This window comes from Corvus moneduloides, chromosome 11, assembly GCF_009650955.1.
Source record: "Corvus moneduloides isolate bCorMon1 chromosome 11, bCorMon1.pri, whole genome shotgun sequence".
Classification (NCBI taxonomy): domain Eukaryota; kingdom Metazoa; phylum Chordata; class Aves; order Passeriformes; family Corvidae; genus Corvus; species Corvus moneduloides.
The window spans coordinates 20,897,558-20,910,593 of record NC_045486.1 but is presented as its reverse complement, the minus strand read 5'-3'; the positions used below and the strand labels follow the sequence as shown (position 1 = coordinate 20,910,593).

The window sequence follows — 13,036 nt, the reverse complement described above, 5'->3', positions numbered from 1 at the left end:
GGACCCCTGGCACTGGGGCTCGGCTGGTATCGCTCAAACTCCTCTTCAGGCAAAACCAGACCTTCCTGTGCCGAGTGCCCGTGCCCAGGCTCAGCTGAGACCTGCCGAGCAGGGCTGGCTGTGCTTGGCGTGGTGTGGCCGGAGCAGGAGCCCAGCCCGGGACACTGGACACAGCCCAGCCCGCTGGCTCAGCTCCTCGCCCAGGAGCGCTCATTCCTCAGAGAGGGCTGGCTGTAAAGGGGATGGTAATGAAATAAACCAAAAGGCAATTTAGGCTACTTAACTACACTTCGGGAAAAAGCCCCTGCCTGGATAGATGACACATGATGTGTTTTGTGTTAATGTTGCAGCCAATTTGGCGGATCCCCACTGCAGGCGAGCTGGAAATATTTTGTTGCAAGTTTGAACATCGTACCAGGATGTAAGGCCAGCCCTTTCTACAAGGGCAGTGATTGAATTAGGGCTGAGAAATGTATCCCTGGCTAGTTTCAATTTAAAAAAAGAGAGCTTTTAAAAAGGTACAAATGAGGCTAAAGGAATTTATGTTATTTTTCCGGTTTCTGTGCTGTAACTCCTTTTCCATCTCCTCATCTATCTTCGAAGTGTCCTGCCTTATGAATGAGTGAGCAATAAAAGAAGTATGCAGTGGCTGAGAGAGAAACTCAAGATAACAAGATAAAGCCAAAGCTTGAGCAGAAGTTAAGGTGTAGATCCGAATGTGGAAGTTTCTCACATCTGAGTTTTAGGGCAGTCATTAGATAGTTTGCACGAGGAACTGATTTAAAACCAGTAGCACAAAACGTGGCCTAGCATGTGCTGAGTTCACCTGTGTCAAAGGCTTGGACCTGTGCTTTCTAGGGCTGTGATCCTGTCTTCAGACCACGTGTGCTGACAATCTGCTCACAGACTAAAATAAAAATAAAGCTATTTCATAGAACCACAGAATGATTTGCATAGGAAGAGGTCTTAAAGTTCATCTGGTTCTAAGCCCATCCCATGGGCAGGGACACCTTCCTCTCTGAGAGATCAGTGCTCTCTCCTTGCCACCCCCAGCTCCCACTGCGGTTTTAGGCTCGAGGTCCCCACACACATGTCCAGCCCTGCAGCTGGACTTGGCTCCTTCAGTGCAGGCATTTTTCTGCTGAAAATGGCCAGTGGCAGTGTCTGCTGTTTCCAAACACCCAGAACTGAAGGGAGAGGCTGTAACAAAGGGTTATTTCCAACTTCCATATCACTGACCTCCCTCCAGCCTTCCCGGCTGCCCAGGTTTGGAGCTGCATGGATCAGCTGGGTTTTCTCAGGGGAAAAATTATGTGGCCACTCCCTGAACCCTGATAATCCCTCTGGCTGGGCTTTCCAGTGCTGTTCTCTGCCAGGTTAGGCAGAATTTCATCATCAAAATTATTATGGCCTCTTTCAAGTACAGGCCAGTGGTAAATTAATTGCTGGAATTAGGTGTGTTTGCTTGCGTGATCCCAATGTCGCTGCTGCTTGCGGTCAGCTGTGGGGCTCAGGACACAGAGCAGGGACTAAGCTGGTCTCCAGTTTTATTTGGCAAAGACTGGGCTGATAAACAGCAGGGGAAGATACAGGGACAGAGTTTCAAGGGATTTGAAGGAAGGGAAGATGAAGCTTACTGTCTTTGAAAGTAGTGACAACTCAGGCATGAGAGACCCCTGCAAGGGAGAGGACACAAGACAGGCTGGACAGAGCCGTGATGTTGAGGTGTTTGAGATGCTTTATAGTATGAAAGCAGTAGAAATTTTTTAACAAGAATTGATGACAAAATGTGAAACCGATTCCTCATATTCACCCTTTATGCTCTAAGACAGACCCCTGCAAGTTTTCTTGCAAAGTGGCTGTGGTGTTTGTGTGCTCCGTGTGACAGGAGGCAAATTACTTCAGACCTTCCAGAAGTGTGCTTGACTCTGGTGTATCAAAAGTAATGCTTAGATTTCCAAACTGGAGCATTAAGTTGTAACATTTAGAACTGCTGATGGCTGTATGACTAAATAATCATCTGTTCTACACTGCTGATCAATGTGAAACCCACAGGGGGATGGGCACTGATAGAGCTTATCTGTTTGTTCCTCTCCTGCTCCACCTTATGTCATTTTCATGTGCAAGGACTGAGGCGCAGTTCATTTTTGAACCTTTGTTTACAAAAGTAAAGTTGTGGTCCCTTTTGTTGACCTCTGCAAGCATTCTGCGAGGGGCATCTCATGTAAAGGTGTGATTTTCTGCCAGTTCCTAATTTCACTGCCCTGTGCCCAACATTGCAAGACCGGACAAATATGAAGCACTGGGCAATCATGTTGGAGCAAAGCTGTGGCTGAGGAGGGTCCCATTTTAGCTTTGGTCCCTTGGCTGTGAGGTTAGGCAGAGTTATCCTCCCTGCTGAACTCGCAGCGCAGAAGGGGAATCAGCTTCGCAGGCAGAACTGGTTCATACTGATGAGCATTTGCCACCTGGGACAACAGTGTGACCTGTGTCTGGTGGCAGCTCCCACTGCAGAACCAACCTGTCCCTGAGTGTCACCCGGTGTCCATCAGAGAGCCCTGGTGTTCTGCGGAGAGTCTCTCTGGTATTAACGCATCCTTCTTTGTTCTTCCCACCACAGATCCTGGAAGAGAACATGAAGTTAGAGTGCAAGTGCCACGGGGTCTCGGGATCCTGCACCACTAAAACCTGCTGGACAACCCTGCCCAAGTTCCGGGAGCTGGGCTACATCCTCAAGGACAAGTACAACGAGGCCGTGCAGGTGGAGCCCGTCAGAGCCAGCCGCAACAAGCGCCCCACCTTCCTCAAAATCAAGAAGCCCCTTTCCTATCGCAAACCCATGGATACAGACTTGGTGTACATAGAGAAATCCCCCAACTACTGCGAGGAGGACCCGGTCACGGGCAGTGTGGGCACGCAGGGCAGGATGTGCAACAAGACGGCTCAGCAGTCCAACGGCTGCGACCTGATGTGCTGCGGCCGCGGCTACAACACCCACCAGTACTCGCGGGTGTGGCAGTGCAACTGCAAGTTCCACTGGTGCTGCTACGTGAAATGCAACACGTGCAGCGAGAGGACAGAGGTGTACACCTGTAAGTGAGCCCCTGCCCGGGCTCCTCCCAGCCTGGGATACATTTGCACATGCACTCAGTGTACCTGAACGGAACTGTGGGGAAGAGCTGCTCTCCCCGAAGAAATGCTGATGAATGGAGCCCTCTCTTCTCTTCTCACGTTTCGTTGCTTATGTGGATACACATTTCAGACTCTTATAAAGTCAGCCAAGAAACAAAAACAAACAAACCCCACCCCGGGCCACCAGACACACAAAAGAGAGAGAAAAGGATCATCTCGGTGAGCCTGCACCTCGAAAGGAAGAAGCGTTGACTGCCTTGCAGAGAGACACCAGCCAGGGAGAAACCTCTGGGTGTGGCAACTGACTCTCGGTTTGGGAAAGAGATGGTCAAACATTTCTGTGTGCAAGGAGCAGGGAGGGGTCGGGGAGAAGTCCCTAAAAAAGGGCTTTGCACAGGATGGGATGGCCAGAGCCTCCCTGTGAATTGCCCGAGGGAGTGTGTGGATGGCACAGATTTAGGCTTCTACACTGGTGAAAAGCTTCTACTGGTCTTGCCCCTCTTTCCACTTCTCAGCACTTGCTGCAGCAAGATGAACTGTGGAAGGGTTCTGTAGACACTGCTTTATCTGCCTTTCTCGTGTGTGTGTGTGAGCTGCAGATTTTAGCACAGGGATTTGGGACACTTGGGCATAATAATAGCAATATTTAACAATTTATTCAGATAAAACTAATATTAATTTATTTAATTAAAAAAAAGAACTTTACCAACCTTTTTTGGAACTATTCTGCAATTAAAGTAGATAGCTGGCTTTCTTTGTGGAATAATTTTGTAGGATCAGCAAGGAAAAACTGGAGCTGTATATATTGTTCTTGACTAGGATATTTCTATTAGTTGGACTTGCAGGATGTGTTCTACAGTACTGGATATTTGAGGACAAAAGCTGGCATCTTTATATATATGTACATACACAAACACACTGTATTTGGGGTTTTTGTTTGTTTGTTTCCTCCTGTTTGCTGCTAGTTGTCTGGAACAAAACTGGAGTGGTAGGGGTTACAAATCTTTACCAGTTTTGTGTTTGTTTTTTTTTTTTTTTCTTCGATTAAAGAAAGAAGCATTAATAAAATCCGGTTTGGAATATGTCTAAAAATAAGAAAATCCAGACAAAATTCCATCTTTTGGAAAAATCAACCATAGGATAAGAGAGTATATTTTGTAAGAGACTATTTTTATATAAATATTTTATTTATACTACGTCTGCTTGTTCAACCTGTACTTTTTCTCAAAACAGGCATACAATTTGTAATTCTTAGGCTATTTAACAGAGAAAGGGTAATTAGTTTGTGAACACAACAGCAGCAAGCTGGATGCATTCAGCTGCAATTGGTGGATGTGTCAGAAAGCAGAATGAACCTTCTCTCCGGATGTGTGTATAAACTGGCTCTTTTCCTGCAGCTCAGTTTGCAGAATATGCAAAACAAGAACAGGGTATGTAGCATCAATTTTGTCACATGGCTAGAATTCATGATTGGTATTAACTGGATGCTCATTTATCCCATTCAAGAAAAAAAAATCCGAATTAGCTTCCCACATGCATCAGTCATTAAACTGTGGCGTTATGACTCACAAATGTGCTGTGTGTGCTGTCAGTTAAACCTCTGCATTGTGCTGCTGTCAAATCTGATTTCCATCAGGGGAAGACTGTAGACTGTGACTGTAATAACTTGCATGACACACATCGTCTGATTCTCATAGATAGGATACAAAGCTTACTTTTTGTCCAGCTCCTTTTGGCATTTACATTATTCTTTCCCCCCAAAAAGGCCAGAGCCCAAAAACTCCAGAAAAACATTCGGACAAGTTTAAAGAGGCAAATTTAAAGACTGCTCACTTATTTTTCAGAGCCCAACTAAGCTGTTTTGCATTCCCTTTATGGTATTTCCTTTTCATCACTACTGATTTCCTCAGACATTCGAGTGGTAAATATTTCTCTGCATTTAGAATAATTCTGTTCCTCCTGCTTAACTAATTTGTGATTGATAAAATAATATCTCTAATTTTAACACTCTTTTTTGCTGGGTAAGAAACATGGCCCAGCATTACAGAAGATATTGCACATTGTCTGGGACAGATCAGATTCTCTCCTCCTTCCAGACTGCAGGATGTCCCCAGTTAACGAGGCTTCAGCGATGGGAACGTGTCATTGACTCCCTGCACAGCAGCAGGTGCCACCAGGAGCAGGTGGGACAGGTCTGCCCTGTGTGCACTGATCCTTCTCAGGCAAAACTCCCACCTAGCACTGTGAAAACAGAGAATTTCTGGGAAGGGGAACAGAAGCATCACAAAAGATGCTGCAAAGTTTGACAACCCACCTGTTAGGACTCGGGTTTTAACTCACTCCTTGTATATACATTTACCTCAGAACACAAGCCCATGCAGTACCTAATCCTAGCAATGGATAGTCAGGGTTAATGCAGTTTCTTTGCAGACCTGCCACTTAACGCAAAATAGAATTTTTGTTCAATTCAGACACCAGAATGGGGTATCAAAATAAAGTTATTAATGCAATTTACTTTCAAACTTAGGACTTGTCAGTATAAAAGCAAATTTTTATTGGTCATTGAGTCACTGCTTTTAGTCCTTCTAAATTCCACATGACAAGATATAAAATGCAGCCACATACAGTAGGGATGTTCATTACAACTCTGTATTACGGTCTAATAATTCAGATCTAACTTTTACTCTTGGAATCTCCCCCCCAGTTTGTATTGGGTTTTGATTTAGTGAATACCGTATCATAGTTAAAACTGTGTTCTCTTCACTGATTAGAGTTACTTTACAAATTATTACTTTTGCAGCATGTTTTTACCATAGAAAATTAATGTGTAAAACTCCTGCTTCCTGTAAATTTCCGTATGCAGTGATGTGCCATGTACAGCTAGCAGAATAATTATTGAAGGACAAATATCTTTAAACAGTTTTACTCACAATAATAAAAAACTGGATGCACAAGGAGTTCAATTTGGTACACATTTTCCCTATATTTTACAATATTGCTGGTGAGAAAATGGAGAGAAAAAAAGGAACAAAATGTCGGTTTGTTTAATAACTGAAATAACAGTTGGGGAACTATGAATTAAAGAGCAAAGGAAACCAAATGCTGCATTCAACCAGAAAGTATTCGGAAATTCAGCTGTGTCATCCCAGCTAGGAGAAGTTTGGCCCATCAGAATGTGCCATGAGCCTGGAGTTAATTGGTCATTCGCTAAGTGGGCTTGAATGGCACGGAGAATAACCAGGAGAAGGGAGAAGATTTACTGGTTTGTAGCTATTCCTCCCCCTGACAACAGTTTGGGCTTTGTGCTCGGAGATAGAAGAGCTCTGTTTTCACGTGGGGAAGAGCCACACAACAGCACTGAAATGCACACAAGTGCAGGACAATGCAGCCCTCCAAGGAAAATACATCTTTTCATGTGTGCTGCCAGGGGAGCGTGGCGCTGCTGGGCACGGGGAGAACCTGGATGGGGCTGGAAAGGAAACACAGCCCAGGAGCAGGGCAGGAGTGGGAGGCAGAAGGGAAAAAGCCTGGCTGCAAGTTGGGAAGCTGCTAATTATGGAGTCTCCCTTCCTCATCCCATAGTGGAACCCCAGTTTGTGGAAATGAAGCTGTTCTGCCTCAGGATTCCTAAGTAAGTTTTAAGGACTTCACCTGTTGGCCTTTCTAAAAGGACAGCTAACCTGAATTCATGCAGCTTGATACTAGAAGCACTTACATAAAACATGGATCAGTCAGTCATTAAGTTTTCTTTGCCATATATGCACAAAGCTAATGGAGATATGTCTTTCAACAGTGATAATTAAACTGAAAACATCCTTAAAATGTACTCTTAAGTGGCTCATTTGGTAATGTTATTGTAAGGGGACACAGTAACTTAGAAAAGGCAAATAATGGCTGCATACCTTATTGCACAAGGCTCTTAATGAACTCTCCTGTGGATTGCAAAACTGTTTTTAACTGACCACACTTTAAAATCAATTTGTTAAACAGAGAAACGTGGCAGACTGCAGTCAGGGTGCACAAATTCAAATTAAGATGCTGCATAAGTATTTCTGACAATATTTTCACATTTGTCATTATAAGAGACAGGAGGAAATACCCACTGTGACTGTCCCAGTGTGCGTATTAACCAATACTGCCCCTCGTCCCCAGCTTGGAACCAAAGAAGCTGATGGAGCAAGAAGGTCTCCAAGTCTGAACTGCAGGGAATCTTGGTGGATGGAAAGTTGGATATGAGCCAGCAGTGCCCTGGCAGCCAGGGGGGACATCCCTGTCCTGGGGGGCACCAGGCCCAGCATGGCCGGTCGGGCCAGGGAGGGGATTGTCCCACTCTGCTCTGCACTGGGGCCGCCTCACCTTGAATATTGTCTCAAGTTTTGGTCAGTGCAATATAAGAAAGGTCTACAGCTCTTAGAGAGTGTCCAAAGGAGAGCAATGAATATGTTTAAGGGTCTGGAGGGGCCGTACAAAGAGTGGCTGAGGGCTCTTGGTTTGCTCAGCTGGAGAACCGGAGACTGAGGTCAGAGCTCAGCGGGGGCTGCAGCTCCTCCCGAGGGGCAGCACAGGGGCAGCTCCGATCTCTGCTCCCTGGGACAGGGACAGGACACGGGGGAACGGCTGGAGCTGGGCCAGGACAGGGTTAGGGTGGATATCAAGAAAAGATTCTTCCCCAGAGGGTGCTGGGCACTGCCCAGGCTCCCCAGGGAATGGGCACGGCCCCGAGGCTGCCAGAGCACCAGGAGCGTTTGGACAGCGCTGCCAGGGATGCCCAGGGTGGGATTTGGGGTGTCTGTGCAAGGCCTGGGGCTGGACTGGATGATCCCTGAGGGTCCCTTCCAATTTAGGATGTTCCATAATTCTAGCTAGGAGACAGAAAAAGACATTTGAAAGATAAAGAAACTAAGGGCCTGTAACAGACAGGGTGCAACCCAGAAATCTTTGGAATACAGAGGAAAAAGCATGAGAAGGAAAACCCCTGAACAAATCAGTGCACGGAAGGCACACCACTGAGTCCACTGGGGAACAGAAAGGGCTTGGCAGAATGGACAGATCGCAGCCAAAGCTCAGCCTGCCCGCTTGCTACACAGCCACAGTGCAATTTCATTTGGATCAAGCCAAGTCCAAGCATCTATTCCCTTGAATCAGCAAGAAACCTGTTTTGTGAGTTGTTTCTCACACTAAGTTTTTTACCTAGCAGCTTTTCTTTTGCACATGGGCCCATGGAAATATGCACCATGGACATCACATACAGCGTATTTTTGAAGCTATTTAAATCCTACAGAGAATGTTAAATACTCATCACCTTGAGAAAGAAGTCAGTGGAGAAAGACAGAGAAAATCTGGTGCAGGCAGTAGTGTTAGACCATCATGCCATCACACAGGACTGGAATATATGTCATTTACTTAAAAAAAAAAAAGAAGAAGTATTTTCTATATATATTAAAAAACCTCAGGATTATTCTTCTTGGCCTTCCCCAATGCTGTGATGTCAAGTTGTACAAATGTTCTGCGCTGAGCCGGGTCTCAGCCAGCCACTATTATCCCTACAAACAGACAGGAAATCAGGAGACACAGAGCCCAAGAGGGTTGGCCAGTGGGCACAAAGGCAGCCTGTGAGAGAATCAGGACTACGGCCCAGATTTCTCAGCTTCTGCCATCCCGTTTTAAGGAACTCAAGTAACGACTGATTCGCCTCCTTGTATGAAATACATATCCAGATTTGAGAGTTTGGGAGATGTATTCACTGCATGCAGTGATTTCCCTGCATGCTCTGTGTAGCTGAAGAGAGGAGACTCCTTCCCAGGCTCATTAAATGCTGAGCACACAGTAATTAATATAACCTCCACATTAAGTATGAGTCATGCACCAGGGAAATGGAAGAAACCTGGTCTCATGTTTTGTCTCCTTAAGTCAAGTGATTAGCAAAGCTGGGAGGCAAAGGAGATAGCAGAGCAGGCTTTTTGAGTGAGATGTGGACAGCAGTTCCACAGGGAACAAACAGCCTCTGACAAGCTAAAACTCAGCTCAAAGTCTCCACAAAGCTGGGGCACATTGCTGTGATGCCACAGCCCTGGAAGCATAGGAAAAAGTTAAGGAAAGTGTTTCATGGGACAGTGTTAAAGCACATGGCACCTTGCTGCCACGGAAAGAGGGGGATGAGAGGTGACTCACTGGGGTCAACCAGTTGCACCAACTAAGTACAAATTGTGAGAATTAGAACAGAAGCTAAAAAAATAATAAATGGATTAAAGCCTTTCTGAGAAGTTAGAAAGGCAATTTGTCTGCTCCTGTCTCTCCTTTTGTGCTCAGCTCGGGCCCCTGTCAGAATATTTTGACGCTTGCCCATCTTTAGTCGCGAGCCACATGAGCTGAATTCAGATGAAACAGTAAAGAAAAAAAGCATCCCAGAATATATATTGTGTTTATTTAGGCCAGAGCAGCTTGGACGACAGAGCAAAATCAATCAGAGCCTAAAAGGAAGCTGGCAGACTGTCAGTGCCTCGGCACATCCAGGCTGCACTTCCTCAGAAAGACAACGGAGAGGGGCTGGGAAACTCTTGGTGCTTGTAACATACCCTTGGTTGATATAATAACGAGATGAGATAAGGGGACACATAGACCTGAATTAATGGCTACACACCAAAGTTGTCATTTTGATGACTTGTTTGGGCAGGAGTGGGCAGTGGCCAGGGTGATAGATTATTCTCCCTTTATCCTGCCACAATGACATCTGCTTTATTCACAGATCAGCCACCAGTTGCTACAACAACGCCAGTGTGCTTTAGAAAATGTTGTTGAGCTGCTGAGAGAATCTTGGCTACCCATTAGCAAAATGTTAACTATGCAAAACCAAAGAGCATTTGGTTTTGTTGTAGGAAAGAAGTCAATGCTCTGCAATAACTAAGAATGTCAAAAAGAATTTACATTCAAAAAGTAGAGAAGGGGTTTAACCCATGATATCACCATGATTCAAAAATCCCCCTGGAATTCATTAGTGAGACATTAGGTCTGAAGAATAGAGAAAATAAATGATGAGTTTTAAAAAGAAAGAACAAATACACTTTCCTCCGAGCAGGTTGTTGTCTGCAGCATTTTAACACGTCCATTGCCCTTCACTTTTTCCTCTTCATTGTCTCGGATTTTTACACGGCAAACCTCCCCTAATAGGGGTTTATTTATTTTTATTTGTTTCTTTTCTGCCCACTTAGCACTTGCAGGAGATGCTGGGTGCTGGTAAACCATGCCAGGACACTGAGCAGGCTGCCAGCAAAGCCCCTGTGCCCACCTCAGTACAGGGTGAGAGAACCTCGCCCTCCAACCTATTCCGTGGGAAGCCAATTCCAGGGAAGCGTTTGCCGGAGGAATGGCTTTGTCCTGCAGCCAGACGAGGCAGCCCCGTGTTCGAGGGCCGTGCTGGGGGGCAGGAGCCACGCCGGGAGCAGGTGAGCATCCCTGGCAAGGTGAGCATCCCCGGGGAGGGAGCAGTGCAGACCTGTGCACAGAAGCACAGAAAGCTCCAGCTGCTGAAGTGGCTGCTCTGAGGGACAGGCATCCGAGCTGCAATATTTGGAGTGAAATTCCTCCAATTGCTAGGAAGGGCGCTGCCTGTCGTGCCCAGGTGATGGATGGGGGGCCTGCCTGCCACTGAGGGTGCTGGTGATCTCTGTCAGGCAGCATCCTCCACTGAGAGAGGCTTTCCCTGCTCCCTTTGCCTTTGAAATACAATGGCTCTATCTGTCTTGGCCATAATTTTTCATCCACTTCAAAGTTAAGTGAATGTAATTCTTAATTTGTTTTCCAAATGACTCCAACAATTTTCTTCCCTTTGTCTTCCCAACAAGATCAGATTGATTTTACAATGTGTTGTGCTTCAAATTTAACTTCATTAAATGTTTATAACATTAAGAGGCTAATGACATAAGCCTTGTCTGTGGTATTTATAGGCTTTATGAAGAGACTGAAGACCTGAGGGGGCTGAAGTTCAGGTTAATTCTTTGAGAATGAAATTCAACACCTGGTTGGAGCTGTAGTACACAAACCATCAGTACTATATCAGAGCTATCATGTTAATTTAATTTATCAGCCATGTTTACTGGTGAAGTTGGAAGTCTCAACCCAGCCCACAATAGATCATAGGTGTATTGTCTTCCTGTCACAGTAAATAGGTCCCAAATGCTGATCTAATGATCTCGTTACATAACCAAGCTCAAGATTTGTTAAGCCACTTATTACTATGTGAAAAACTGCCAGCAGCCATTTTTGCCACATTCCAAACATGTGTTGGGGTGCCCTCCCCACAGTGGTTTCCTGAGTTCTGTCTGCCCCAGTCTCAGGTTATAATTGCAAAGCCACAGTGTTTAATGAAGAATTCAGCTACATTTTGCTGCTCACCACCACCCTGTGCAGCTACCATCAGTCTGGTTCTCCTCCTTGGTCCTGAGCTGGCTTCTCCCAGAGATCCTTCTTAGAGCAGGTGATCTTCAGTCCATGGGAATTAAAGGGACGTCACACATACCAGGGTTAATGCTGCAGTAGCATTCGTTGACTCATATTCCAATAATTTTCAAGGGAGTACAGGTGAGGAGTGCTTTAGGGGTTTTTTGGCATTTTTAGCGGGGTTTTCTTGCTTTGTTGTAGCTCATAGTGTAATCAGAGCTTCAGAACTGCCAGTAGAGAATGGTGTTCAGAAAGTGATGGCTGCAGGAGGACACACCTGGTGCACACACACCATCACATGTGCACATGAGGTGGGGGTGGAACATGGTGATCTTTAGGGTTTTGAAGCCATTCAGTGATTCTCTGCTCACATGAGGCACTTGGAAGCAGCTCAGAGCCTGTCCCGATGGCCCAGGGAGGGCACCTTGGAGGCAAAGAGGTGGCATAACCTCTGGCACTGCTGCTACAAGCACTCAGAGCAGCAAGGAACAGGGAAACAGGTGTAACAGGGGTCTGATGGGTTGCTTGAAGCTTTTGAATATGGTGGATCATACAGCTTTGCCCAGGAATACCAGCAGACATTTTGTGTTATCCTAAACTCCGATTTCAGTTGCTCTCAGATCTGTCTGGAGCGAGCATGTGGGACTCTGTGCTGTTCTTTGAGCCTTGGTGCAGTTCAAGACCAAGCCCAGAGCTCAGCACACCCACCCCATGCACCCCGGGTTTCACCTTCTCAGGGGCCAGAGTTCGCTCTCGACTTTAGAGGAAGAGCACGGCACAAGAGGTGATTTTTAAAAGGACCCTTGTATTACAGGTACAGAGAACAGCAGCGCTCGCCAGCATCGTTGTCATGGCTACAAATTGCAATCTCTATCTTCCACATGTATGGAATGTAATCTGGGAAGAGTCCAAAGAGCATCCTTAAAAAGCCACTGCCCTGTGATGGCAGCCTGGAACGAGCAGCAGGTCCTGGAGCCCCGAGCCCCCCCAGGCCATCAGCAGCCATCCTGCCACTGTCCCCAGAGCTCTGTGCAGCACTGGCAGGGGGCAGCTTCTCTCCCAGCTATCCAGTTAATCCCACCATGTAGCCCTGCTGCCCTAATGTCGGCCAATTTGAGCTAATTATACACTAGGAACTTTATTTCCTGAAAATGGATATTGCCTTAGCAAAAGGTATGGATAACATCTTCATCTGCCAGAAACAGGATTAGTTTTGACAGAGTTATGTTTACAAACACAAAATTTATCACCTTTTTTTGTTTTAAATAGCACCTGTGTACACCTGGAACAAGACAGTAGCTGATGATTTATGTTGGACGGTAACAAGGGCTGGTTTTGCTGGAACTCTGCCATAACTGAGTGTCTGTTACTCTGCCCTATTGGGTCAAGACAACACATCAGTCAAGTAAATCACTTAAGTAAATTATTGAGGACTTAAATTGACTTTTTCTACATAATATGTAATTAC

The 13,036-nt window shown here is 45.8% G+C and overlaps 1 protein-coding gene across 1 annotated transcript in view; it reads left to right on the top strand.

Moving 5' to 3' along the window:
- WNT7A (Wnt family member 7A) overlaps nucleotides 1-6,846 on the top strand; it is a 36,544-nt gene extending 29,698 nt beyond the window's left edge. The window contains exon 4 of the mRNA XM_032120936.1: nucleotides 2,621-6,846. Coding sequence (XP_031976827.1) covers nucleotides 2,621-3,100 — 480 coding nt within the window. The 3' untranslated portion in view covers nucleotides 3,101-6,846. The remainder of the gene's footprint in view (nucleotides 1-2,620) is intronic.
- The last annotated feature ends 6,190 nt before the right edge of the window (nucleotides 6,847-13,036 follow it).